Source organism: Vulpes lagopus, chromosome 15, assembly GCF_018345385.1.
Source record: "Vulpes lagopus strain Blue_001 chromosome 15, ASM1834538v1, whole genome shotgun sequence".
Lineage (NCBI taxonomy): Eukaryota > Metazoa > Chordata > Mammalia > Carnivora > Canidae > Vulpes > Vulpes lagopus.
Window position 1 is genome coordinate 42,982,446 of NC_054838.1, and position 24,998 is coordinate 43,007,443.

At 40.8% G+C, this 24,998-nt stretch overlaps 1 protein-coding gene across 1 annotated transcript in view; it reads left to right on the forward strand.

The window, feature by feature from the left end:
- The first annotated feature begins 1,494 nt into the window (after positions 1-1,494).
- The window catches only part of HEPHL1 (hephaestin like 1), a 91,949-nt gene continuing 68,445 nt past the window's right edge, over positions 1,495-24,998 (forward strand). The window contains exons 1-4 of the mRNA XM_041730146.1: positions 1,495-1,664; positions 14,589-14,833; positions 22,000-22,212; positions 23,101-23,280. Coding sequence (XP_041586080.1) covers positions 1,495-1,664; positions 14,589-14,833; positions 22,000-22,212; positions 23,101-23,280 — 808 coding nt within the window. The remainder of the gene's footprint in view (positions 1,665-14,588; positions 14,834-21,999; positions 22,213-23,100; positions 23,281-24,998) is intronic.

Consider the following 24,998-nt stretch of genomic DNA (forward strand, 5'->3'; position numbering starts at 1 on the left):
CAGGCTGTTCGTTTTCTTATTGTTGAGTTTTAAAATTTCTTTGTAGGAGTACCTGTGTGGCTCAGTGGTTGAGCATCTGCCTTTGGCTCATGCCAAAGGTTGTGACTCTGGAGTCCTGAGGTCCTCTGCCTATGTCTCTGCCTCTCTCTGTGTCTCTCATGAATAAATAAATAAAATCTTTTTAAAAAAAAAGAAAAAGTTTTTTGTATATTTTGGATAACAGTCATTCATCAGTTATGTCTTTTGCAAAAATATTTTCCAGTCTGTGCTTCCTGTTCTTGTTCACTTGACAGCATCTTTCATAGAGCAAGAATTTTTCATTTTTCATTTTTGAGTCCAGCTTAGCAGTTATTTCCTTCATGGACTGTGACTTTGGTGTTGTATTGAAAAAGTCACCATCAAACCCACAATTGTCTGGGTTTGTTCTTGTGTGATCCTCTAAATCTTCTTAAAAATCCCTCAATCCCCATTTTACAGATCTGGGCATAGGGATGGTAAGTGATTCTTCAATGTAATAAGTTAGTAAGTGGTGGGACTGGATTCAAACACAGGATGCTCTCTCTCTTTACAGCTGCTGCCTCAAGAGCAACTCTCAGTGGCGATCAGATTGGCTCTTGTCCAGGGTTAGATGAGGTCTCTGTCAACACTGAGATTCTAGGTCACACAGTAGAGCACACAGAAAAACGAGTACTCCCTTCGCCTTTTTGACTCAAAGACCTGCTGTTGAATTTTATCTTCATGCGCCTGAAGGGTACTCCCGTGTCATTTTCATTCATCCTTACAAAGACAGCTCACAGAGCATGATAACCTCTAAAATTTTGGCTGAACTGGGCAACCGAATCCCTCATTTTTGCTGGTAGGATTTGAGAGAATTTGGGGGACATGGTGCATGACCAAATGGAGAATTAGTGAGTTTTTATGATGTTGTTATAAACTTTATGATGTGAATTGATTGTTTCATGTAGCCTCATAAAACAAGTCAGAGATGGTGGAGGGTGATTACATCACTCCCTCTGCCCTCCCAACAGAGATGAAGCCTTCTTTAGGGCTCAAGAGCTTTCCTGAAGCCCCACTCAGGCCAGCCCAGTTTTCAGATCTTAATATGTTCCTGTAATAGGTGTGGAAAAAAATGAGGAAGAAGGGAGGAAACCCATTGGCCCAACTTGTTGCAATGCCATTCCTGGCAAAGATAAATGGCTAATGTCACAGGGAGAGCACCAAAACTTACAGAAACAGGTCTGTTTGGCCTGCATAGTAAATAAATAAGCCAGTTGCACATTTCTTGGATGGCCGGCAAAAAGTTTTGTTGTCATAGCAACTCCCCTCGGCATGTGCTCTGCTTATACAAGTTACAGCCTCTGTCCCAACCCCAAGCTACCTAAGGAGGAGGAGCTGGGCCTTGTTCATTCCTTATTTATAATTAGCTTCAAGTGAGGGGGAGGGACAGGCAGGGTTGCCTCCTGAGCAGGCTGCTTGCTTGAGTTACATCCACAAATGCCTCGGAAGCAGCAGGCTGACTGCATCCTTCTCTTCACATTCCTGGGTCTGTCTGGGCTGGTTGGTGCAGTTACCAGAACATACCACATTGGGATTGTGGAAGAATACTGGAACTATGTACCCCAAGGGAAGAATGTTGTTACTGGTGGAAGTTTTTCCGAAGACAAGTGAGTAAAGTTGGGGTTCCCACAGACTCCTGGGTTTGGTTTCTTTTTGACTCTACATGGAGAGGGTTATAGTCCTTGGGTCACTATAGTGGGGGTGACCTGATCTAAACCAAGTGGAGGGGTTTGTGTTTGTTTGGAGAGCCCACACAAGGGTGGGCATGTAATGTGGAAGAGAGATATTCTTGGCCCTACGCATTTGTTGAGCCATCTATGCACAGCCTTGACTGTAAAGTGCTTTATACACAACCAGGTGCCTTGAATAATAGCTTACTCTATAGAAGGACAATTTTCACTGAACACCAGTAGGAACTTCCGGGGGGTTCTGGACTCAGCTTGTTTTTTAAAATACAAAACAAAAAAACAAAAAAAAAATGTAACTCTTGGGATGAGCATTTGAGAATTTCCAAGAATTCTTTACTGTTAAAAACCACTGTTTTCTCAGTTTCATTTTTGGAATGAAACTTCATAATTGGAGATAAGCATGCTGTAAGTAGTTATGTTTTGTTTTGGTTTAGCAATGGTTAAAGGGGGAATAGTTATAATAGATTTGCCCGGTATTTCAACAGTTTCCCCAAGTACTCTTAGAAATGGCTTTTTCACTGGTAAGAAGATTGTTTCAACCACAATTTATTCAATCTGAGGGCAATGTTCTAGCCACCAGGCCCATGGCATAGCTGGGTGAGATGGTGTCAGTGTTGTATGTCTCTGCTTTTTTTTTTTTTTTTTTTTTTTTGGAGAAAACAACCCTTGCTCTCCCTTTCTCCCTCAGGGTCCAGTGTCTTATATCCCTTATTTGTTCCCTGGAGCTCGTACTAAAATCACCTCCTGGCTCCAGAAGCTGTAATGCATACTTCCAATTTTGTGATTCTTAGAACATCTTTTGAGATGTTCTGGCAGCTACTATCAAATATTTGGATATCCTGGCTTCTTTCTGATAGACAGAACCCAGTTCATTCAGCATCCAAGTTCCATTTTCTAAAAACAACGTTAGTTGCTAAGATTCAGGAATACCATGGGGTCTTCCAATGAGTCTTTAAGGGTCCCACTGCCGTAGGGGAAGACCAAAGACCCAGTTGGCTTAGACACATAGTTTCCAGATTTCTAACAATACAAAGGTGGCATAGTCATGTTTGGTTATAGAAGGATGAAAATAGTGCCAGCCAGGCTGCCAAGAAACACTTCCTTAAGCTTTGTACCAGGAAACTTAATGTCCAGGGGGCACTTTCTGAAGAGAGCTCTGGACTTCTTTCGATCTCATATGTGACAAATGGAATGGGATTAAGAGGCTACCCTAACTGCCGGCATCATTCCCTAAGATTGAGTTCTGCTGTCCTCAAAAAGGGCTCAATAGAAAATAGTCATTGTGGGCAGCTACTGAACAAAAGACTGTTCAAGATGTGTATGCTGAGCATAATGAATAGTCTTTAAGCACAATGTGATATTGACTGCCTTTCCACATGGTTGAGTAAAAAGCTTAGAAGTCTATCTTTCTCCTAAAATGTCAGCATAGCTGTTTGTGAGCATTTATTCCGACCCAGGAGTTCCACCAGAGACTTTCAGTTCATTATTGTTTGCAGATGATCTTATTCCCACTTTACAAACCAGGAACTAAGACCCCCGAGATTAAGCACTTGTTGGAGTTTACAGAATAAAGGCAGCACCAAAGTCACATTGCTACAGAGCCTGGGGTTTTTTTGTTTTGTTTTGTTTTGTTTTGTTTTTTGCCATGTAACCTGTTTCTTAATGAAGGCGATGCTTTCCCACTGAATTAAACTCAGCTTTGATGGAAGCCAAGGGTTCTAGTAAAAAGAACTTTCTAGAAAGTCCCAATTCTTACCAAAGGTAGGTTTAGTCTCATGGGTCACTCTTCCCAGAAAGACGTTGGAATGATCACTGGTGTCAGTGGCCAGACTGGTTACCTGGGTTCCCAAAGTATTTTAAATACTCAAATGCTACAATGCTTTTTCCACAAAGCTGAGTGAAGGAAGAAATTAGGGGCTGTTAATTGTTTCAGCCAGAAGATGGTGCTTTGAAGAACATACAATAAAGTGTCTGAAAATATTTATGGTGAAAAAGAAAAAAAAGAATAGGCATGACTAAGACACAGTTTGGTGTCAGCTTAGAATAGGGTGGTTTAATAAATGCTGTGGTCCCACCTGAGAGGACTCTTGCCCTGTAGGCACAGCTGGGGTTCTAGACATCATGCCCATAATGCCCAAGTCCCCAAATGTTTCCTTCCAGTGTGTAAAGGGATGGTGTTTGTGCAGAGATGCCTCCTGACTCTTAAAAGGGAAGCCTGGGTTATTTAGTGCATATTGGCTTTTATTAGCAATCATGTCTGGCAGTGCTACTGGTGCGGCAGGTGGTTCAGGGCAAGTCCCTAAGAAGGCACATTTGTAGTGGGCTGCTGACTCTTACTTGAAGAATACAGGACACATGTGACACATTCTCTATGAGAATACATGTGATTCACATGTGTCACAGCTGCCACAGGTGTCACAGGTGAAGATGCCACAATTGTGGGACTTATGGAGTTCAGTATGTGTAGTCTATCTTGTGCCTTTTCCCCAGTAGCAAGGAATCATCTTGGATAATGTGACCATGCCTCTCATTAAGCCTCTGGGACTTCTGAGGACAGTCTGCTGTTGAAGATATTCAGACCCAAACAACTGCCCGATATTTAGAGAGCCAGGTACCTAGTATCTCACTATGAGTGGGAAGAGCCTGAAATAGGACTCAGGAGACCTGATTTCAGTCCTTGCTCTGCCCTCAACTTGCTATGAAACCTTGAACATCTCATGCAACGTCTCTGAACATCAATTTCCTTAATTTGTATTACAAGGGACTTGAACTATAATCCCTAAAGTCACTTGAGAAGCATCATTCCAAGAATTCAAAAATAATTTTTGAAACTGAATGAAAAACTTACCTGAGTCTCCAGTTCTAGAAAGATTTTTACAATGGTATGAGAGAGATGATTTGTAAATGTTCAGTCTAGGAATCCAACTTGGAGAAGATCTGAGAGTGGAGATATATGACAAATTTTGAAGTATTCTATATTTTTCTTTGCCCGTCCATTTTTCTCCTGTTCTTTAAGAATTATCTCCAATTCTTCATGCAAAAAGCATTTTCCCACAACTCTGGCTTATTCTGATCTGTTTCCTTCCTCACTGTTCATGGAGCTTGGCATCTTCCTTAAGCCTTAGACGCAGCATTTTCTTCTCTCTACATTACTGTGTGGGTATTTGAGGTACACTGGTCGCCTCAGCAGCTGAAAGATAATCACTGTGTTGGCAGAGAGGGAGGCCCAGAGTATGTTTAATCATGCCCTCTACCCTGAGCTTTGACTGTGCCGATAATCCATGGAAGACTGAGCACAAATGTATTCATTTAGATCATTAAAAACTAATCACTTTGTCAATTTAGTTTTTCCTGTTGCCTAATCTTTGACTATGAGAATGGCAAAAATGAAGGGAACAGAATGGTGAGTGCCAAAGTTTCTGTGATGTAAAAACCTTGGAAACCAAAATTAGGCAGTGCCAAGAGCCTAATAAATCCTGATTCACACAGATTAGATAGGAAATAAATTGAGATCATTTTGCCAAGACTCCATAGCAGTCAGATGGTACAATTTAATTTTCCATCTTGGTGCCTTTGCTTAATCACAGAGCTTAGAAATATAACTTAAACTGTAAACACTAACATTTCCTAGAAAGCATGAAATTTAGGCATTATATCCTATTTAGAAATATTTTACCCAGATGAATATATTCCCCCGTTCCCTACTGGGCCTACTGGGGACACTGAGCTCCTTTGATTTGCCTGGGGATGCTGTCAGCATTTGATCCATTCATGCCTATCCTGTTCTGGCTCATAAAGTGCTTAATTAAGGTGTGCCTGTGCTTCGGTGGTAAAGCCTAGTCTTTAATGGAACCAGAGTGCTGGGGTCACCTTATTTAAAGCTACAATTCTCATCAAAGACCTCATTAGGCAACCAAAACACATGCAGGATTTTTCTTCCCAGTGAAATGCAGAGTTTTCACATGTGCTAACTAGAACCACCCTTGGACATGAGTGAGGCCAACCATTGCTCAAACCCCAAGTTTTAGGTCTGTTAAGAAGTTTACTTAACCATATCACTGTGTCAGCCCAGTTGATGACAAAGGATTTTGGGTACCCCCTTGAAGCGGACCCTAGGATGGGCATAAGGGAAAGACCTATATATCTGTTTGGAACAAGAACCGATTGAAGGGAAGCAGGTAGGGGAAGACAGAGTCTTCTGTAGGCTTTTAAATAAAGGGAAGGGTATCATCTCATTTAGGCTTGATCTTAGAGGGTGACTTTCAAATTCCAACTTCTGTTGGATCAGCAGAGAAATCATGTGTTGGGTCTGATGCCATATGAATATCTCGGGGCTGCTGTTATTCCTTAGATTAGATAGTGATTGATTTGGGCTGTCTGGCAAGTGGAGACCAGAATAGAACAGCTTAAACGAGCTTCTGTATTCTATCATAAAGCAATCCCAGAGATGAACAGTCCCAGCCTGGTGAGACAGGTAGTATGATAGGTTTTGGGGGGACTTCTATATTTTTGACCTATGATCCTTAGCATGTGACTTCACTCCTCAAGGAAGTTTATGGTCACAGTATGGCTGCTAGAACTTCAGCCCTCATGTCTATGTGCCAAGAAGTAAGAGGAAGAGAGAAGGTAGAAAGGTCTAAGTCCTGCGGCATTAGCCCTTTGGCCTCTAAAGGGCTCTCATGGAAACCCCCTACAACCAATTCTATGTATATCTCTCTGGATAATCAAAGCAACAAAAAGGAGGGGGTGGAAATATAGTCTTTTAGTTTTGTGTTTTTGTTTCTGAGTAAAAGTGGAATATGATTCTGTTACTAAGAAAGAAGGGAACGTGAATATTATAAGACAGCAGGCAGTCCCTCCCACCTTCCCCTACCTCAGTTCTCCCTGTTTCTCAACCTTCACAAACACCCTCTTAGTCTCCCTCTTCCTTTTTCCACCTCTAGAGAGTGGAGCCCCAAGTCCTAGTTAGTGGGATTTAAGAGAACTCACAGGCAGTATAACAGCTAAGTATCCCTGCGTCCTCACTCTTGTTCCAGGCATTGTCATAAAAGCTTTCCATGCCAGGCAGGGGGTGAGAGATGTCCTGTCCCTGGTCAGGGGGGCCAGCAGCCCAACGTGGGTTTCCTCAGCCAAGTGTAGCCCAGCTGTGGTCTAACAGAGATGCTACGGCAGCCGGATTGGCTAGGGAATGTAGGTGGGGGGCATCTCACATCAACTGACAAGCTTACAATTCTTGTTCTACCAACTGGGTAAGTAATTGAATCTCTTTTTGCCTCAATAAGCTCATGAGTAAAATGAGGATAATGATAGTACTTGCTTTGGGGATTTAAGAGTTTCCAGGGGCTGCCGTAACAATTACCACAAACTGGGCAGCTTAAAACAACAGAAATTTATTCTGTTCCAGTTCTGGAGGCAGAAGCCTAAAATGAAGAGGTCGGCAGGGCCACATTCCCTCTTGGAGGCTTTAAGGGGGAATCTGTTTACTGACTCTTCCAGCTTCTGGTAGAAGCTGCTGGCAATCCTTGGTTCTGGTGGCATTGCTCTGGTGTCTGCCTGTATTTTCCTATCACCTTTTCTATGTGTGTCTGATCTTTTTCCTCTTCTCAAAATCCCTAACTTAATAACATCTGCAGACCCTTTTTCCAAATAAGGGGATTAGGACTGGGAATTATCTTTGGAAGTCGTTATCAGTCCACCCTTTGAGGGGATCAGGCGGCTCAGATGACACAGGATCTGTAAATGTGCCCAGATGCAGTGCCTGGCTCTGGGTTAGCATGCCAGAAATGTTAGTCATCATGATAGCTTTCCTATCACGAGGGGTCTCTGGACAGCAGGAGCTCTGTGGGAAAGAGACCACAAATGGTCACATTTCCATCTTTCTAATTAGAGCTTTGCCATAAGTCCCACTGACTGAGCACTCACTCTCCCAGATGCTGTTCATGGGGCTTCCCACCGTCTTATTTACTCCTCATGATGGTCCTGTCATGGTCACCAGTTTTTAGCCAAGGAAACTGAGTTCAGAGACATTACTTCTCCAAGATCTCACAGCATCAAGTAAGGAAGCTGGGATTCAAGTTCATTCTTTTTTCTATTTACTGCGTAAATTTGTTTTTAACCCCCCTGTGTGGGTTCTTATGGGCTTTTGTAGACATGAAGTGGGAGGAGGAAGAACTCAAGACCTGAGTGGTGCCAGGGGAATCAGGGCAAGAGGCTGTGTAAAGGGATGCATTGCTTGGATGGCTTAAAATATATCAATCTAATTAGGGAGGGCATGGCTATGCCCAAGTACAACAGGTAATCACCGTCTCTGCCCTCTTTTTTCCAAGTAGCCCTTGCCCCAATCTAATCCTATTTTCTCAACGTCCCTTCTCAAGCTCAGGCAACAATGTGGCTTGTCCTTCTTGTGACCATGATGGTCTCACACATTTGCTCTGACCATAGCCTCTGCTGCTGCTTGCCTTCACACCATCTCGCCTCTATACACTCAGACCTGCAGGATCTATATGGTGCAGTTGTCACAATATAGAAAACTTGGTCTGCTATTTACTCTCCAATGTGATTGTTTTGTCTTCCCAGCCAGATGGTAAATCTCCTGAGTGCAGGGATTGACATTCATACGTCTCGGCCCCATTTTCTAGTTTAAGGTCCCATATAGTGTAGAGGTTTAATAATTGCTCAGTGGTTGAATGGATGGGGAAAAGATCTGACTGAAAGATTCAGGTTGTGGGGGACAGCGGTGCTGGTGAGGTGCACACCCACTGTGGGCCACCAACTCCTTAGAATCTGACCCCGAAACCCATCTCTGCACTGGTTAGATGATTCTCACGAGAAGATTTCTTCTAACAATGGTCAGTCTCACCTGCTCTCAGGAGGCATCTCCTTTCATGGTATTGCTCTTGGCTTTGGCAATGTAAATGTTCTACATCCTCATTCTGTCTTTAAAGCAGTTTCTAATATGGAAACTTTCCAGCCCAACTGGATTTCCTTACAGCATAAAATAGATATTTCCTCAGTTTGAGTCAAAGTATTAGAATATTGGTTGGGGTTGAACTTGAGGGGTAGTGATTGCTCAGTCCCTCACAGGGGGGCAAGCCTGTGGCTACACTATAAATACTATGAAGCCCATGAGCACAGGCATTCTAACAAGTGCTCTACAGCTATGTCAGAAGCTTTCTGTGGATGCCTTCCTTGAAGTCACCCACTTTTATTTCTTGGGCAAGGGTTGCATTTTCTAGGGTTCACAAGAGATGGAGCTTCTGTCCCACTGTTACAAATGCATAAAGTGTTCTTAGGAGTGATTTGCTGCAGAGACACTAAAAAGATGGATTTCTCTTACTTTCACCTATCCCTGTCTTTTCCACTTTGGATAGTTCCTGTGGTTTCAAATAGTGACTATGTTCTAGTTTCAAATAGCTACTATGGCTTTTGTTTTGTACTGAGTACCATGGAAAGTGATTTCCTGACTTGTATGTACATTCAGCATTGTATTAGTTAGACCAGATTAGGTTGCGCTCTAGCAACAAACAACCCCTAGATATCAGAGGCGTATTTTTCACCCACTCAGGTTCATAGAGGGTCACATGACTCCAAGACAACTGGCCTTTTGGAAGAACTATTAAACCAGGCTGCTGGGATCTTGAAGCTTCACTAACTTCACTGGAGGCTTTCCCTGAACCATAGTGTTATGGGGTCTTGTAATGGCAATTAAATGTCCTGGCCCAGAAGTGACACATGTCGCTTGCCAAAATCCCATGGCTCCATCTATCTGCAAAAGCTCTTTGTTCTCCCTTCTGCTGGGAGGAAAGAAGAGTCAGCATGGGTAAGCACAGGGAAACTCCCTCTAAGAATTATTTGGTGAATTTAGGGAAAATACAAATGCCACGCCAGAATGTCTGATTCAGTTGCCTGGGGCCTGGGAACATAAATCTTTGGCAAATGTCCCAAATAATTCTGATCCGGCTGATACATGGGTGGACATTTGGGAACATTTGTTTTAGACAACCTAATCTCTCGGGGTGACTATTGGCTGTCTATGTGGTAAGACTGAGACTTGTCCAGGAATGTGCAAAACAAGTCAATATATATAACTCAATGCTAAAATATGCAGCATATGTAAGAAGTTCTGTGGGAAGTCAACAAATATTTCCCTCCTTCTGATATGCTCGCCTCTTTGGGTGGCTCTGCCAGACAACTCGTGTGATAAGGAACTCTTACTCAGCATGCATTTGCATGTGTGTTTATACTTGCGCGCGTGTGCACACATACGCTGGGAGCTCAGAGCAGAGTGGTGCGGTGGAGACTCAGATGTCCATCTTTCCTGCAGAGCCATTAGAATGACAAGGCACTCCCTATGAATAACCTCATTTTAGTTTTTCATCCATCAGGCTGAGCCTAGAGAGACACCAGTGATTTTGAATCTAATCCTTCCCTTGTCATTGACTTACTGGGTGGCCCAGCATCAGCTCTAAAGCCAGGTAACTCTGCTTGCTCTAGGGCTGCTTAGCCAGCCTGAGGATGACTCAGTTCTTCCTCTGCTTCTTCCTCCTCCTCCTTCTGAACAGCCTGTTCAATTAGGATTGTATTCAACTGCTGGTTAACAGAAGCCTGGAAAACACTGGCTCAAATGTATTTTTTTGGCTTATGCAAAAGAAAGTCAGAGGTTAACAATCTTCAGTGGCCCAGATTCCTTTGGCTTTCCACTTAACCATCCATAGGGTATGACCCTCTTCCCCCTTCTCTCAAGATGGCTGCTGAAGCTCATCATCAGATCTCCATTTCAGGCATGAATAAGGGGAAGAGCAAAAAACTACAAGGGTCTCTGCCAGCTGAGTCCAGACAAGTACCACTGAATGACACATGCATATATCCCATTGGCTAAAAGTGTGTTGCATGACCATCCAGGCCTCAAGTGAGGCTAAGAAACATAAGAGCTTCTATCAAGAAGCCTCAGTGTCAAGCTTCTGGACTTTTTATCCCATTATCTTGCACAGGGAAGTTTAGGCTTCTGCTTCACAGAGCAGAAGAGGCAAACTCTTGTTCCCGGGCAGACACACACAGGCTCAGTGGATATACAGAGGGAGGAGGTGGGGTGTGCACACACCCAAATATGCCCCAAGTCCTCAGTTCCGACACCTGAAAGTGGACTTGACAAGCCAGAGGTTGAGCAGTGATTCTCTTCCCTCCAACTCAGGCCACAGGCACTATGCTACCTCCTCAGGGCGCCCAGCCCCCCACAGAGGAGAACTCACCCGAACAGCACGCTTTGTGGAGGGAGCTATGCTTTCAGAGGGAGAAGGCCCACAAGAAGAGAAATTTGGCCACTCAGTTGTCAAACAGCCTGCACCTTTTCTAACTAAGATGTGAGCTTGTTTTTTTATTGTGAAAGTAAATGAGGTACAGAATAAAACACTCCCAAGGTCGGAAGAGGGTGAACTTCTCATTCCTTCGTGCTCCTGCCTATGGCCTCAAGCCCATGACCCAGAGGTTATACTCTTATAGTTTCCATGGCCAGTTTCCAAATGTCTTATTTTCTTTGCATATATGTATATAAGCACATTGTTGAAAAAACACGGAAATGGGGCAGCCCCGGGGGCCCAGTGGTTTAGCACTGCCTGCGGCCCAGGGTGTGATCCTGGAGACCAGGGATCAAGTCCCGCATTGGGGTCCCTGCACGGAGCCTGCTTCTCCCTCTCCCTCTGCCTGTGTCTCTGCCTCTCTTTCTGTGTTTCTCATGAATAAGTAAATAAAATCTTTAAAAAAACCCCCACAGAAATGGAATCATACTTTATATGCTAATCTGCAATTTGCAATTTTCCATGTAGTGTCTTGGTGATTATGCCATATTGTCACCTATAGAACTACCTCATTCTGTTGTGTGGCTATGTGGTATGAGGGTACCATAATTTACTTATCCAGCCACCAGTTGAAGAGAATTTTGGTCTTTCCAGGTTTTTGCTACCAAAATCAATTTTAATACTTCAACCCTTTTGCCAGGATTCCTGTCTTGTAAGTCCTATTATCTGGGTGCTGAATCTAGCAGGTTGGAAAGAAAGAGCTTTGCTACCTCTGGGAAGACTAGTACTGTGGTTCCTGGCTCCTCTGAGGGGAGCCTCAGCCCATGGTTTTCCCATTTGTTTTAGGAACCTCCTGCTTACTGACTCCACTCCAAGGGCAGGACCAGGGTTGACACATGTGGGTGCTGAGCAGCCAGTAATCTGGTGCTCTGGGAAAATAAATAATATTGGGGCTCCTTCAACTGATATTTGGAAAAATACTTGTTCAACTCTTATTTGGAGACAAGGCTGAGCCCTGAGGAGAGAAGGTGGCCTGGTGGTGGCAGTTTTTACCATCTCCTTGGTCACAAGAAGAAGCGATTTATTCTACAGCTCACTGGAACAATCTTTCTTGGAAGAGATTACAGTGACTACTTGCACACATCCCCTGAGGTCTCCTCCTTCCACCTCTCAAACCCCATCTGAGGAAGCTAATCCTTTCCAAACATATACAGTACTTGCCCTCAGAGAAGTTCCGGAAGTTGCGATTTTCTCCACTCCCAAAGTCATTTCCAGTTAATTTTATCCTCCCAGCAATGCTATCCAGCTCCCCGGTGATGTTGCAATGCTCTTTAGAGCTAAGGCCTAGTGGCTCCACATCTTAGTTTGGCTTAGCTGAGGACCCCCGGAAGTTCCCCTGCTTCTGAGGCCAAGTCCAGTCTCTTTAAAAGGGGCTTTATCGCTGACAGGGTTGACCATAGCCTGTGGTGGTCTAGAGTAGGCTGGATGCCCCAGCTGGTTCGAGCAAGGAAGTAATGATGTGAAGAAATCACTTCACAATTTGATTTTAAAACCATGCTACGTATGTTTAAATATTTTTCTTTTAAATTTTGTTATACTGTGAGCTTCTGTTTATAAATTACAAAAAAGTAAGGCAGCTGCAAACCCTGTTTGTTAGCAAGGTCCCTGGGAGCAAGAAAAAAGTCTTTGGAAGGCAGGTCCAGCAATCAAATCTCATAAGGTCACAGGTTGGGTTTCAGGGAGGATCACTGGATATTTTCCAGTGTCCACCAACTCTACCCTGGACCCAGCCATCATCAGATATAATGTCTTCTGTAGTTTGGTTACAAAGGGGACCTGACAAATGAACAGGAGTTCATTCCCTGTCTATTGCTGCTACGACACAACAACTTGGTGTATGGTCTGCCAGTACTGGTAGTACTATGTCATCCAGTTGTAGAGAAGGCCACACCCAGAGACCTCAAAGTAAGATGTTACCTGGCTGCCTGTGTAGAGGAAAGAGAGCAACTATGCACCAAGTATGCCTCCAACCCCACATCCACAGTAGACAACCTGAGTGTTTAATTCTTCCCTCTGACTGAACTCAAACTTGACTTTTTTTTCTAAGCAGTCACTACCAACCAGTCAGATTTGATGCACAAGTTAAAACCTATTTACCATCCTGGGCCTAGAAAATATTCAAAGTTGGGTATGGCAACACAGACTTTTCTGCAAATATAGTCTACAAAATTATCACTTGCCAATCTGGGATCAAATTCAAGGCTTTTCTTTTTCTTTATTACAAAGCCACTAAGCACCAACATTTCCAGGCAATTACTCAGCATTACAATAAAAAAGGTATTTGAAGGATTTTTGTCTTCAATTAGCTCACAAACCAGAGATATACATACCTTACTGTAACACGTTTTGGCAAGTATGTTATTAGTGCTTGATCTGTGTGCGTATGGAAGGGGAAAGGAGGAAGAGTTTGAACTGATCTGGAAGGGTGCTTGGCAGATAGAGAATGAGGGATACCATCTTGACACAGGAAAAGAATGTGTGCAAGTCTTGGAATGCTGAAAGGATGCAGCATGTTCTGGGAAGGCTGAGCATGATGCCTAATGGAAGGGTGAGGCCATGGGAAGTAGGCAAAGAGGGTATGAGGAAATGAGCCTGGAGAAATGTACCAAAGCTGGGCTAGATGCACCAAAGAAGATTGCTCCTGATTTGACTTGAGCACTGGATCCCTGTCCCCTGCTTGACCCAGGCACCCTCTCCTCCATCTGCCTGCACTTCTATCTTCTGCTCCATGGTGGGCTGCTTGTCTGGCCACTTGACACACTGCTTTCTGGCTCCATCATCCTGAAAAGTCTGTAGGGTGGGCAAAGCTGCCATTCAAACTAGAGACTGCTGGGGAGCCTTGTAGTAGGAACTTCTTAGGAGCTTATATCTGAGTCACTGGTATACAAACATTGGATAATCTCTTTGAGGAAATGAGGATGAGGCCCTGAAAATATCTTGTCTTTGGCTTTTTGATCTATAGTGCTTCCCCCAACCTTACTGAAGCAAACATAAATCCATTAGTCAATACAGAGCCTCTCAGACCTGGTGTGATTCTAGCAACTCAAATGGCACTTAATCATATACTGCTGTATGTCATTACCTAATTTTCCCACTAGGCCATAAACTCTTTTGTATCCTTGTATAGCACGTAGCAAAGTGCTGGGATCGTGATAAAATACATGCTAAGTGTTTGTTGAATGAAAACGTGAAGGGGAATGTGTTGAATGAAAAGGGGCAAATGGACAGTGAGACTTTAGAGTATTCTGTTTAGCTTTGGTTTTGTTGTGAATACTCTTTGTGTCTTTTGACTTGCCACTTAACTCTCTTGGCCTCAGGTTCCTTATCAATAAATTGAAGATAATCTCACCATCTCTACTGAGATTACAGGGTTATTTCCAACACCAAATAAGAAATCATACATGCTAGTACTTTATGAACTGTTACAGTAAGCTATTAGGATTTTCTCTTAATGTCATATAATTATAAAATATTTCCTTCTTACTTTTAGGCTTGCAACCTTATTTCTCGAAAGAGGGCCCAACAGGATAGGTGGTCTTTACAAAAAGGCTGTTTACAGACATTATACAGATGAGACCTATTCCACAGAGATTCCCAAACCTCCCTGGCTCGGATTCCTGGGCCCTATCTTGAGGGCTGAAGTGGGTGATGTGATTGTCATTCATTTGAAGAACTTTGCTTCCCGACCCTACTCTTTGCATCCACATGGTGTTTTCTACAACAAAGATTCAGAAGGTAAATATCAATCCTCTATTATTGGTGTCTTGTCTCTATTTCATAAGGCAATTGTCAGCTACAGTTAAAGGGATCTAAGAGACAATGATTACAGATTTTCCTTTGTCTTTTCCCCATATCCTTCTCTCCCCATCTCCATCTGTTCCCCTGATAGAGAAAACTTCAACAACACTATCAACCACCTTGATCTAATTGGCATCTACAGAACATTCCAACTAATATGCCTTCTTTTCAAGATTGTGTGGAGCACTCCTCAGGATAGACAGTAGACTGTGCATAAAATAAATCTAAAATTTAAAAGAATGGATAGGATGCAAAGTATATTCTCCAATCACAATGGAATTCAATTTAATATAATCAATAAAAGAAATCTTGCAAATTCTTGCAAACATTTGGAAATGAATAGGGCACTTCTAAATAACCTGTCAGTCAAAGAAGAAATCACAAGATAAATTGTAAAATACTTTGAATTGAATAAAAATGGAGACAATACATACCGAAATTTATGGTATACAGCTAAAGAAGTAATTAAGAGGGGATTTAGAGCTTTGCATACTTATGTGAAGAGAGAAGACAAGTCTCACACCAGTAACATAAGTTTCTACCTTAAGAAACTAGAAAGCAAAGAGGAAACGAAACCTAAAGCAAGCAGAAAGAAGGAAAAAATAGGATTGGAACAGAAATTCAAAGAAGCGGAAAACAAATAATATATAATAGATTAAACCAAAATTTGGCTCTTTGAAAAAGATTAACAAAATTGAGAAAACTTCATCTAGTCTGACAAAGAGAGAGGGCACAAATTACCAAAGTCAGGAATGAAAGATGGGACATCAGTCAGATCACACAAATATTAAAAGGATTATAAGGGGGGTATAAAAAATTTTATGTCAAAATATTAGACAACTTAAATGAAATTGACAAATTCCTAGAAAGAAATTACCCAAACTCACTTAAAAATAAATAAAAATTTGAACAGACCTATAAAATATACAGAAATAGAATTAGCATTTAAAAATCTTCCCCCTAAATCAAACTTCAATAAAAAATATTAAAATTAAAAATCTTCCTTTGAAGAAAAGTCCAAGCTCAAATTATTTAATTTATAAATTCTATAAATGACTAAAATAATAATAATTCCAATCCTTTGCAAAATCTTTTGGGAAATAGAGGAATATTTCCAAATTCATCCTATGAGGCGAACATCAAGACCAAAGCCAGATAAAGACATCACAACAAACCTACAGACCAGTATTCCTCATAAATGTAGACAAAATATTAGCAAAAAATTCCTAACAAAATATTAGCAAACAGAATTATAAGGAGAGCTATATACCAGGGGAATTATACAACATGACCTAATGGAATTTATCCTATGATTGGTTGGTTTAACACTAAAAAATAAATGCATGCTGGGGAGCCTTACCCAACTCCTTATTTTTCAGCTCAGGTCACGATCTTGGAGTTTTTGAGACTGATCTCTGGATCAGGCTCCACTCTGAGCATGGGTCCTGCTTAAGATTCTCTCCCCCTCTGCCCCTCTCGCCCACTGAAGAGCTTTCTCTCTTTCTCAAAAATATGTAAATAAGTAAAACATATTAATAGAATAAAGGACAAAAACCACATGACCATCTCAAAGGGTACAGAAGGGCATTTAACAAAATCTAGTACTTATCAAATTAAAAATTTCCAACTAACTAGGAATAGACAGGAAATTCCTTATCTTGCTAAAGGTTATCTAAGAAAAATCCACAGCTAATGCCATGCTAAATAGGACGGAGACTGAATGATCTCTTCATAAGATTGGGAGCAAGGCAAGAATGTCTGCTCTCACCACTTATCGTTAAATATTATTCTGAAGATTCTAGCCAATGCTAGACAATCTGCTAGCAAAAAACTCACTCATTCTTTATTTATCTAGAACATCTTTACTTACCTTCCTTTTTTGAGGGATAGTTTGCTGGATAGGGTATTCTCCATTTGCATTCCCCCCACTCGCCCCAGCACTTTGAATATATTATCTCACTGTCTTCTCGTCTCCATTCAGATGGGAAGTTGACTGTTAATCATGTCAATGCTCCCACAAATGTGATGAGTCTTTTTTCACCTGCTTCCAATATTACCTCTTTGCCTAACAATTTGACAACAATGTATCTATGTATAGATTCTTTGTATTTATCCTACTTGTGGTTCATTATGCTACTTTGGTGTGTGGATTAATGTTTTTCATTAAGTTTGGAAAACTTTGGACCATTGTTTCTTTAAACATTTTTTTCCTGTCCCTTTTTCTTTCTTTTCTCCTTTGGCAGGTTACTATTGCACCTGTTAATAGACTTGATGTTGACCCACAGGCCTCTGAGATTATGCTTATTTTCTTCAAGCTTTCCCCCCCTTTTTCAGATAGGATAGTTCTGTTGATCTATATTCAAGTTCCCTGATTCTTTTGCCATCTTGAATTTGTTGTCAAGACTCTCTAGTGAATATTTTATATCATTTATTGCACTTTTCAATGCCAAAACTTCAACTTTGTTCTTTTTTATAATTTCTACCTCCTTGTTGAGATTTTTCCATTTGTTGAATCATTTTGTCCAATTTCTCTTTAATTATTTAAACATGATTTGTTTTAATTGCTTGAACATTTTTAAAAAAGATTTTATTTATTTATTCATGAGAATACATAGAGAGGAGAGAGAGGCAGAGACACAGGCAGAGGGAGAAGCAGGCTTCATGCAGGGAGCCCGACATGGGACTCGATCCCAGGTCTCCAGGATCACGCCCTGGGCTGAAGGTGGCGCTAAACCACTGAGCCACCCGGGCAGCCCTGCTTGAACATTTTTATAATAACTGCTTTAAAGTCTATTTGTTAAATTTCACATCTAGAGACACTTCAAGATAATGTGTATTGACTTTTCTTTGAGAATGGGTCATACGTTCTTGTTTCTTTATATGTCTCATTTTGTTGTTCTTGTTAAAAACTGGAAATTTTTGAGCATATGTTGAAACAACTCTGGGTTCAGGTCCTTCCCTCATCCAAGGTTGTTTTTTTCTTGGCTTGATTTTTCAAAAAAGATTTTATTTATTTATTCATGAGACACACACAGAGACAGGCAGAGACATAGGCAGAGGGAGAAGTAGGCTCCCTGTGGGGAACCCAGTACAGGACTTGATCTTGGACCCTGGGGTTCACACTCTGAGACAAAGGCAGATTCTCAACCAGGCATCCCTTGGTTTGCTCTTTTGTTTAGTAACTTGCCTGGGCTAAATCCGTGAAATCTGTTTTCCCTGTAGTGTGAGGCTGCCAAGGTTTCTGCTCTTTTTTCTTCCTTGTGTTTATTTTGAAGGCTGGCTGCTAAGGGGTCAGCTCTAAATCTGATTAGCTTTGAAGTCAGCAGATGCTTGGACAGAGGTTGTGCTTAAGTATCATTAACTCCTCAGTTCTTTGGAGTTGGAATTGTGGGTAGATAGAGAACCCATTTAAAGTTTAGGTGGTTCTTGTCTGCCTTGGATTTTAGTTTTTGTTGGGCCCTTTGCTTCTCCTCTTTGCAAGCACACAGCATTAAAGTCAGTAGAGAGAGACAAATAATTGATGTTCAGTAATTTTTCAAGCATAAACATTACTGGATGAATTTATTTAATTTCCAGGGCAATGGAATGGTTGGTATTTTTCAATTTCATTCAACTTTATGTTACTTTTGGGGGAGAGCATTTGCTGATGCCTTCGCTCTCTTTCGATGAATTTTTCTCTTCACTACCATTCCAAGTTTGCTAATCTGAAAGTCCCTGCTCAGTTCAACTTAGTGTTTACTATGAACTAGACTTATTGCTGGATACTGGGGCTGCAAAAATGAGTAAATACATAGTTGTTGCTTCCAAGATTTCACCTGAGAAGTGGTAGAGAATGAACTCAGAAGTTGGTAGGTAGAATTAACATTGATTAAACAGTCCCCAATTTGCTAATCCCTATGCTAGAGCTCTTACATACAATATCTCACTTAGTAATGGAATTAGTTGGTGCTTTTTTGATCTCCATATGAAATATAGTTATGTATTAGGACTATTTAAAAATAAATTTTATTGTTTTTTTTTAATTCAGAAAAGCATAAAGGGGTAAATGCCTCACATTCTGATTCCCTATATATCCACTAAAATGAGCTCAAAACGAAAGATTAAACAAAAAGTAGTATATGAACATAGAAAATTTTAAGAGTACAAAGATGTATAATAAGGAAAGTAAAAATTCTTCTTACTTGTCTCTTACCAGAAAAGCAATTGCCTTTAATGTCTCATAAATTTCTCTTAGAAAAATTCCTGTACCTATATGTGAATGTGTGTGGTTATGTGTATGTATATACTTGTTCATTTGTAAAAAAAAAGAGATTATACTCTAAGGTTGTTATGTAGTCTCCTTTTTCATTTTTACTTCATGATGGAGATTTTCTCACATTAGCACACATAGACCTTCTTTTAAAGTTGTGCAATATTCTATTGTATGAATGTACCAGTTTAGTACATTGATGATTATTGATGATTAATGATGATCATTTAGGTAGCTTTCAGTTTGGAGTTGATACCAGCAATTCTATAGTGAATTTTCCAGTACATTTATTTTGGAAAACATTTTCAAGAATGTTAAATTCTTAAAAGTAAAATTGCTGGTTATATTCACTTTCTTTCTTTCTTTTCTTTCTTCTTTCTTTCTTTCTTTCTTTCTTTCTTTCTTTCTTTCTTTCTTTCTTTTTTCTTTCTTTCTTTCTTTCTTTTAGGAATTGGCAAATTGTCCTCCAAAAAATTGCACATTTACTATTCCACCATTTGTTCATGAGCTGGCCTGTTTCTCCTACAACTTCAACAATCCTCAATAGTCTCAAATCTGATGGGGTGAAAACTTGTATATTTTGATTTATAAAAGCCCACACACATTCTAGAATACCAAATGAATGTTTTAAAAATATTCTCATATTGTTAATGTTACCATTGCTCAAAACCCTTGTCAAATCAAAATCCCTTCCTAAGAATAACTTTTAGAACAACTTAAAAAGCAACCCACCCCGAAATCACTTTTTACTTTCTATTCACGGTTTATTTTCAGTGGTGACACCAAGGATTTGTTTGGGGACTCCAGCCTTTCCTTTCAATAATAGCCATCAACACCCGCCAACAATAATGGGCAAAAAGAAAGCACATAAATAAATTGTGAAAAAAAGAGTCTCTAGAAAAATTGGTGTTTGTATTGATTTATATCATATAAGCAAAACAAAATGAGTGAACCCATCTTCATGAGTTGAAGCTTCTAGACAAATCCACTACCCACCCATCCTCCGCCAGCTACCGATACTCAGTCTCTCCATTTATAAGCTCAAAAGCTTCCAAGCCATGCATATTATTCACAGGACCTTGGTGTATGGTGTGGTGTACAGTTGTGCCAGTCATTTATTATTTTATTCAACACATATGTGCTGAACACCTACTATACTAAGCACTGGGGTAGATCTTGCATATAAAATTATGAGCAGAAAGAAATCTGGTTTTGTGGAAATTACAGTCTAATGTGAGAGACAGACATTAATCAAACAATTATATACATAGTGTTATACATATTTAACTAAAATCTTGGGCAGGTGCTATGAATGAATAATAACTGATGTTTTCTGCAAACTTACTATATACCAAGTGCTGTGATAAATGTATCATAGATCTTATGTCATGTAAGCCTCAGCAACTCTATGAGATAGGTGTGATAATTATCATGAAGCCAAGCCTCCTAAAAGAGAAGTAAATTGCCCAAGTCACAGCTAACAAGTGATAGAGATAGGATTTGATTCCATGCAGTCTAACCTCAATGGCTGTGAACTTAGCTACTCCCTGGCTCTACTGCCCTAATTTGTGTGAATGCGTTTTAGAAAATTGATCTAGTCCAAGGGATTCAGGATTGTAGGTTTGTTGAATAAATTGGTGAATAAGTGAAAGAATGAAGAATGAACTTGGAGTGTATCCACATCCATCTCCTTGGACCCTCATTCTCCAACGTTCTTCCCAGTGCTATCCAACTCCTCCCAGTCCTTCCAGGCCCCTACCTTCTATCTAGGTGGTTATCAAACTAGTTTTAGCAGTAGACTTTCCTTAATTGAAAAATACGATGCAGGGCAGGCCTGGTGGCGCAGCGGTTTGGTGCTGCCTGAGGCCTGGGCTGTGATCCTGCGGACCCTGGATTGAGTCCCACGTCGGGCTTCCTGCATGGGGCCTGCTTCTCCCTCTGCCTGTGTCTCTGCCCCCCCACCTCCCGTGTCTCTATGAATAAATAAACAAAATCTTAAAAAAAAAAAGAAAAATATGATGCAATCTTACTTCACAAAACAGAAAGGGAATGCCATGCCTATGTACCTCTATCTTCTCTGTGGGACCCCCACACCTAGTAAAACCCATTATGTTCAACACATCACCCTATTTTACTCTCCAGTTGTCCCATGTGCTAATAATTCCTATTCTGATCTGCTCAAACAAAACTGTAGTATCTCTGGAGGAAACATGAAAGTCTTACTCTTCCTTCCTATCTTTCATGAGAACTCAAACAGGTGCTGAATCTATAAGTGCTCAAGAATTTCATTATTTCTTCTACTGTTTCTATCCTTCTTTTTTTTTTTTTTTAAGACTTTATTTATTTGAGAGAGAGAGAGAAAGCACAGGTGTGGGAAAGGGGCAGAAGGAGAGGGAGAAGTAGACTCCCCACTGAGCAGAGAGCCCAATGTGGGGCTCAATCCCAGGACTCTGAGATCATGACCTGAGCCAAAGTCAGATGCTTAACTGACTGAGCCATCCAGCGGCCCCTCTCCTTTCCTTCTTGAACTGATGTTAAGTAAGGTGGATTCAAATCTTCCTGATTGGTTACAAGAAGCCTATCAGAAGGGGTCCTTATGAACATTTATTAAGCATCTGGTTTTGTGCAGGATGCTTTGTGTACATTGTATAAACTAGTTTTCACAACCCTGTGGGGTAGGTATCAAAGTTCTAGCTTCACTGGTAGAAAGCCAAGGTATTGAGAATTTAAGTAATTTGTCTCAATCCCGCAGGAAATAAATTTTGAATCATATGTGTTTGATTCCAAAGCTCTACACTGACCACTATAGCATGCAATCTCTGTATGTTAACTATGCTTTATCATTTCTTGAAAGGAGCTCTATACCCAGATGGAACATCTGGAAGGAATAAGAATGATGATATGGTTCCTCCTGGCAAAAACTACACCTATGTCTGGCCAGTAAGAGAAGAATATGCCCCTGCTCCAGCAGACGCCAACTGTCTGACCTGGGTGTACCATTCACACATTGATGCTCCTAAGGATATCTGCTCTGGGTTAATTGGCCCACTCCTGGTGTGCAAGGAAGGTAAGGAGCCCCTCCCTCCCAATACACACACACAGACACACACAGAAGCCTATTCCCAGATGTGTTAAAAAGTGTTTTGCTTACCTCCCTTGTTCCATATGGAAGATGTCTTTCCTTCCAAGCATTCTGTAAGATTAGAAGGATTTTTCTAACATGGAAGATCCATCTGACACCACAAAAGGGGCAATAATTCAGACTTCTGTCAAAGAACCATCATCGTATTCCGAAACTTATATGCTTTAAAAAAACCAAACCAGGGCCCTACCATATTGATAGCCACTCATGCCAGCTTGACACCACACATAAAGTAGAAAAATGTAGCCAAGTGGCCAGGTTTACTTTTGCTTTAATATTTCACCCTCATGATCACTTTGTGATTTGTTCCCTATTAATCAAGGTAGTGTGTCTGTGCTGTCAGTAACACTGGCTCACTTCAGGACCAAGGTTTTCAAGTCTGGTTGTGAAGACTTCTGTTTTATGACTTTCCTTTTCTATGACTGTCATTTCTATTAAAATCCTTTGCTGCTGGGGATCCCTGGGTGGCGCAGCGGTTTAGCGCCTGCCTTTGGCCCAGGGCGCGATCCTGGAGACCCGGGATCGAATCCCACGTTGGGCTCCCGGTGCATGGAGTCTGCTTCTCCCTCTGCCTATGTCTCTTCTCTCTCTCTCTCTCTGTGTGTGTGTGTGTCTGACTATCATAAATAAATTTTTTAAAAATTTTTTTAAAAAATCCTTTGCTGCTTTCATGTTGAAGTTACTTTTATTCCTATAGTCTTTGGCAGATTTCAAACTTACCTAATACTATCGGCAAGAAGCAAAACTCATCTTGATTTAATTCACTTTGAACTTTTTCTCCACTCTTTTGGATGTCCCCCCTCCCTTGAATAGGTATCCTGAATAAATATACAGGCACAAGGACAGATGTGGACCGAGAGTTCATTATCATGTTTACTCTGGTGGATGAGAATCAAAGTTGGTACCTTGATGAAAATATCAGACATTTCTGCACCAACCCTGACTCAGTTGACAAAAAAGATGCTGTTTTCCAGAGAAGTAACAAAATGCATGGTGAGTGTCTCCTATGTTATCAAATATATATTGAATGCTTTTTTGTGGATCTGATACTATGAGGGATGAAAAAAACCACAGAAATGTCTGACCTGGCTTTCTAGGATTTATAATTCAGTGACAAGAATGGTTATGAAGTGATATGAAACATCATACATGTCAGAATGTAAAACAATCTGAGAAGAGATGAGGCAAAATTGGGTATGACAAGCTATGGTATGGAAAATGGAAGGATGAATGCTATAACCAGGAAAGAATCAGGAGGTGAGCCTGGAGAGGATGAGTGGGTTTATATTGACATGAGAAAGGAGAATGAATCATCGTTATGTAATAATCCAGTGTTTTGCAACCTTTTGCATTTATCCTGTAACCATTTTCTAAATGGCTGCTAAATTTCATAGTTTAAATACACATTTGTGAATTTTCTATGTTTCCCATTCTTTTTTAAAAGTTAATTTTTAGAAATATTTTATTTATTTATTTATTTATTTAAGAAAGAAAGAGAGAGAGCAGGAGCAGGGTGAGGAGCAGGCTCTCCACTGAACAAGGAGCCTGATGTAGAACTTGATCCCAGGACTCCAGGATCATGACCTAAGCTTAAGGCAGACACTGACTGAGCCACCCAAGCACCCGAAATTAATTTTTTAAAAAAGAGAGACAGAGAGAAAGAATTTTAAGCAGGCCCCATGCCCAGCACAGAGCCCGATGTAGGGCTCGATCTCATGACCCTGAGATCATGAGCTGAGCTGAAACCAAGAGTCGGATGCTTAACCAACTGAGCCACCCAGGTGCCTCTCTCAGAGATCTTTTCATCAACATTTATTGAGCATTTACTTTGTGCCAGACCCCATATTTGAAAATATTGAATTTCTATAATTATCCTTGCCATTGAGACAGACTACTTACCCATGTCTGTTTTGCAGAGTAGTGGCTTAATACAAAATTTTAGGACTTGAGGATTATTAGGCAGTCTCATTCTTCTGTTTACCCAGAAAGTTCTAATGAACATAATAGACATCTTCAATGTAAACAAACACTTCATGTCATTCATTGATAAATTTCCTCCATATCTGCTTGTCTCCCAGAATCATCCTAACCAAGGCAGCGTCAATGTAGTCATAAAATCAGAGAGAGAAGGAAAGAGCTAATGGTCATCTGACCTCCCCCATTTTACAGATGAAGAAACTGAAGTCTAAAGACCATCAATGATTTGTCTAAGGTCAAAGTGATCATTGGGCCAGAGTTTGCCTGAGAGAAGCTAAGAGGGAAGCCCCATAGCAAATAAATGTTAGTTAGTTTGGTGGTGTTTGATTCCAAAGTGTGTTGAGGTGTGAGTGTCAGTATACTGACAATTTCCACTGCACTGCACACCTTCTGTTCTTTCTAGTAGTGTTTCAGCAACCATGTGTGAGGCGGGTGTTTGGAAAATAGTTTAGAAGGGAAGAAGTAAAGGAGAGAAGGGAGGGACACAGGGAAGGAAGTGAAAGGTGGAATAAACAAAGACTTAAATTTGAAACATTGCTACATCCAGTCTACTTTTATTCCTATGCTTTACAAAACGGTGGCAATGATCTCAAATCTTGCTGAAAACTACTAACTGTGATGGTTTACGACTCAGCTGCCCACATAATTCCTCTTACTCTTTCAAATGAAAATGGCCAACAAAAAGGAATCAATTACATAAGCAAATATAGACTATTTAAAATGAAAACTAGCCT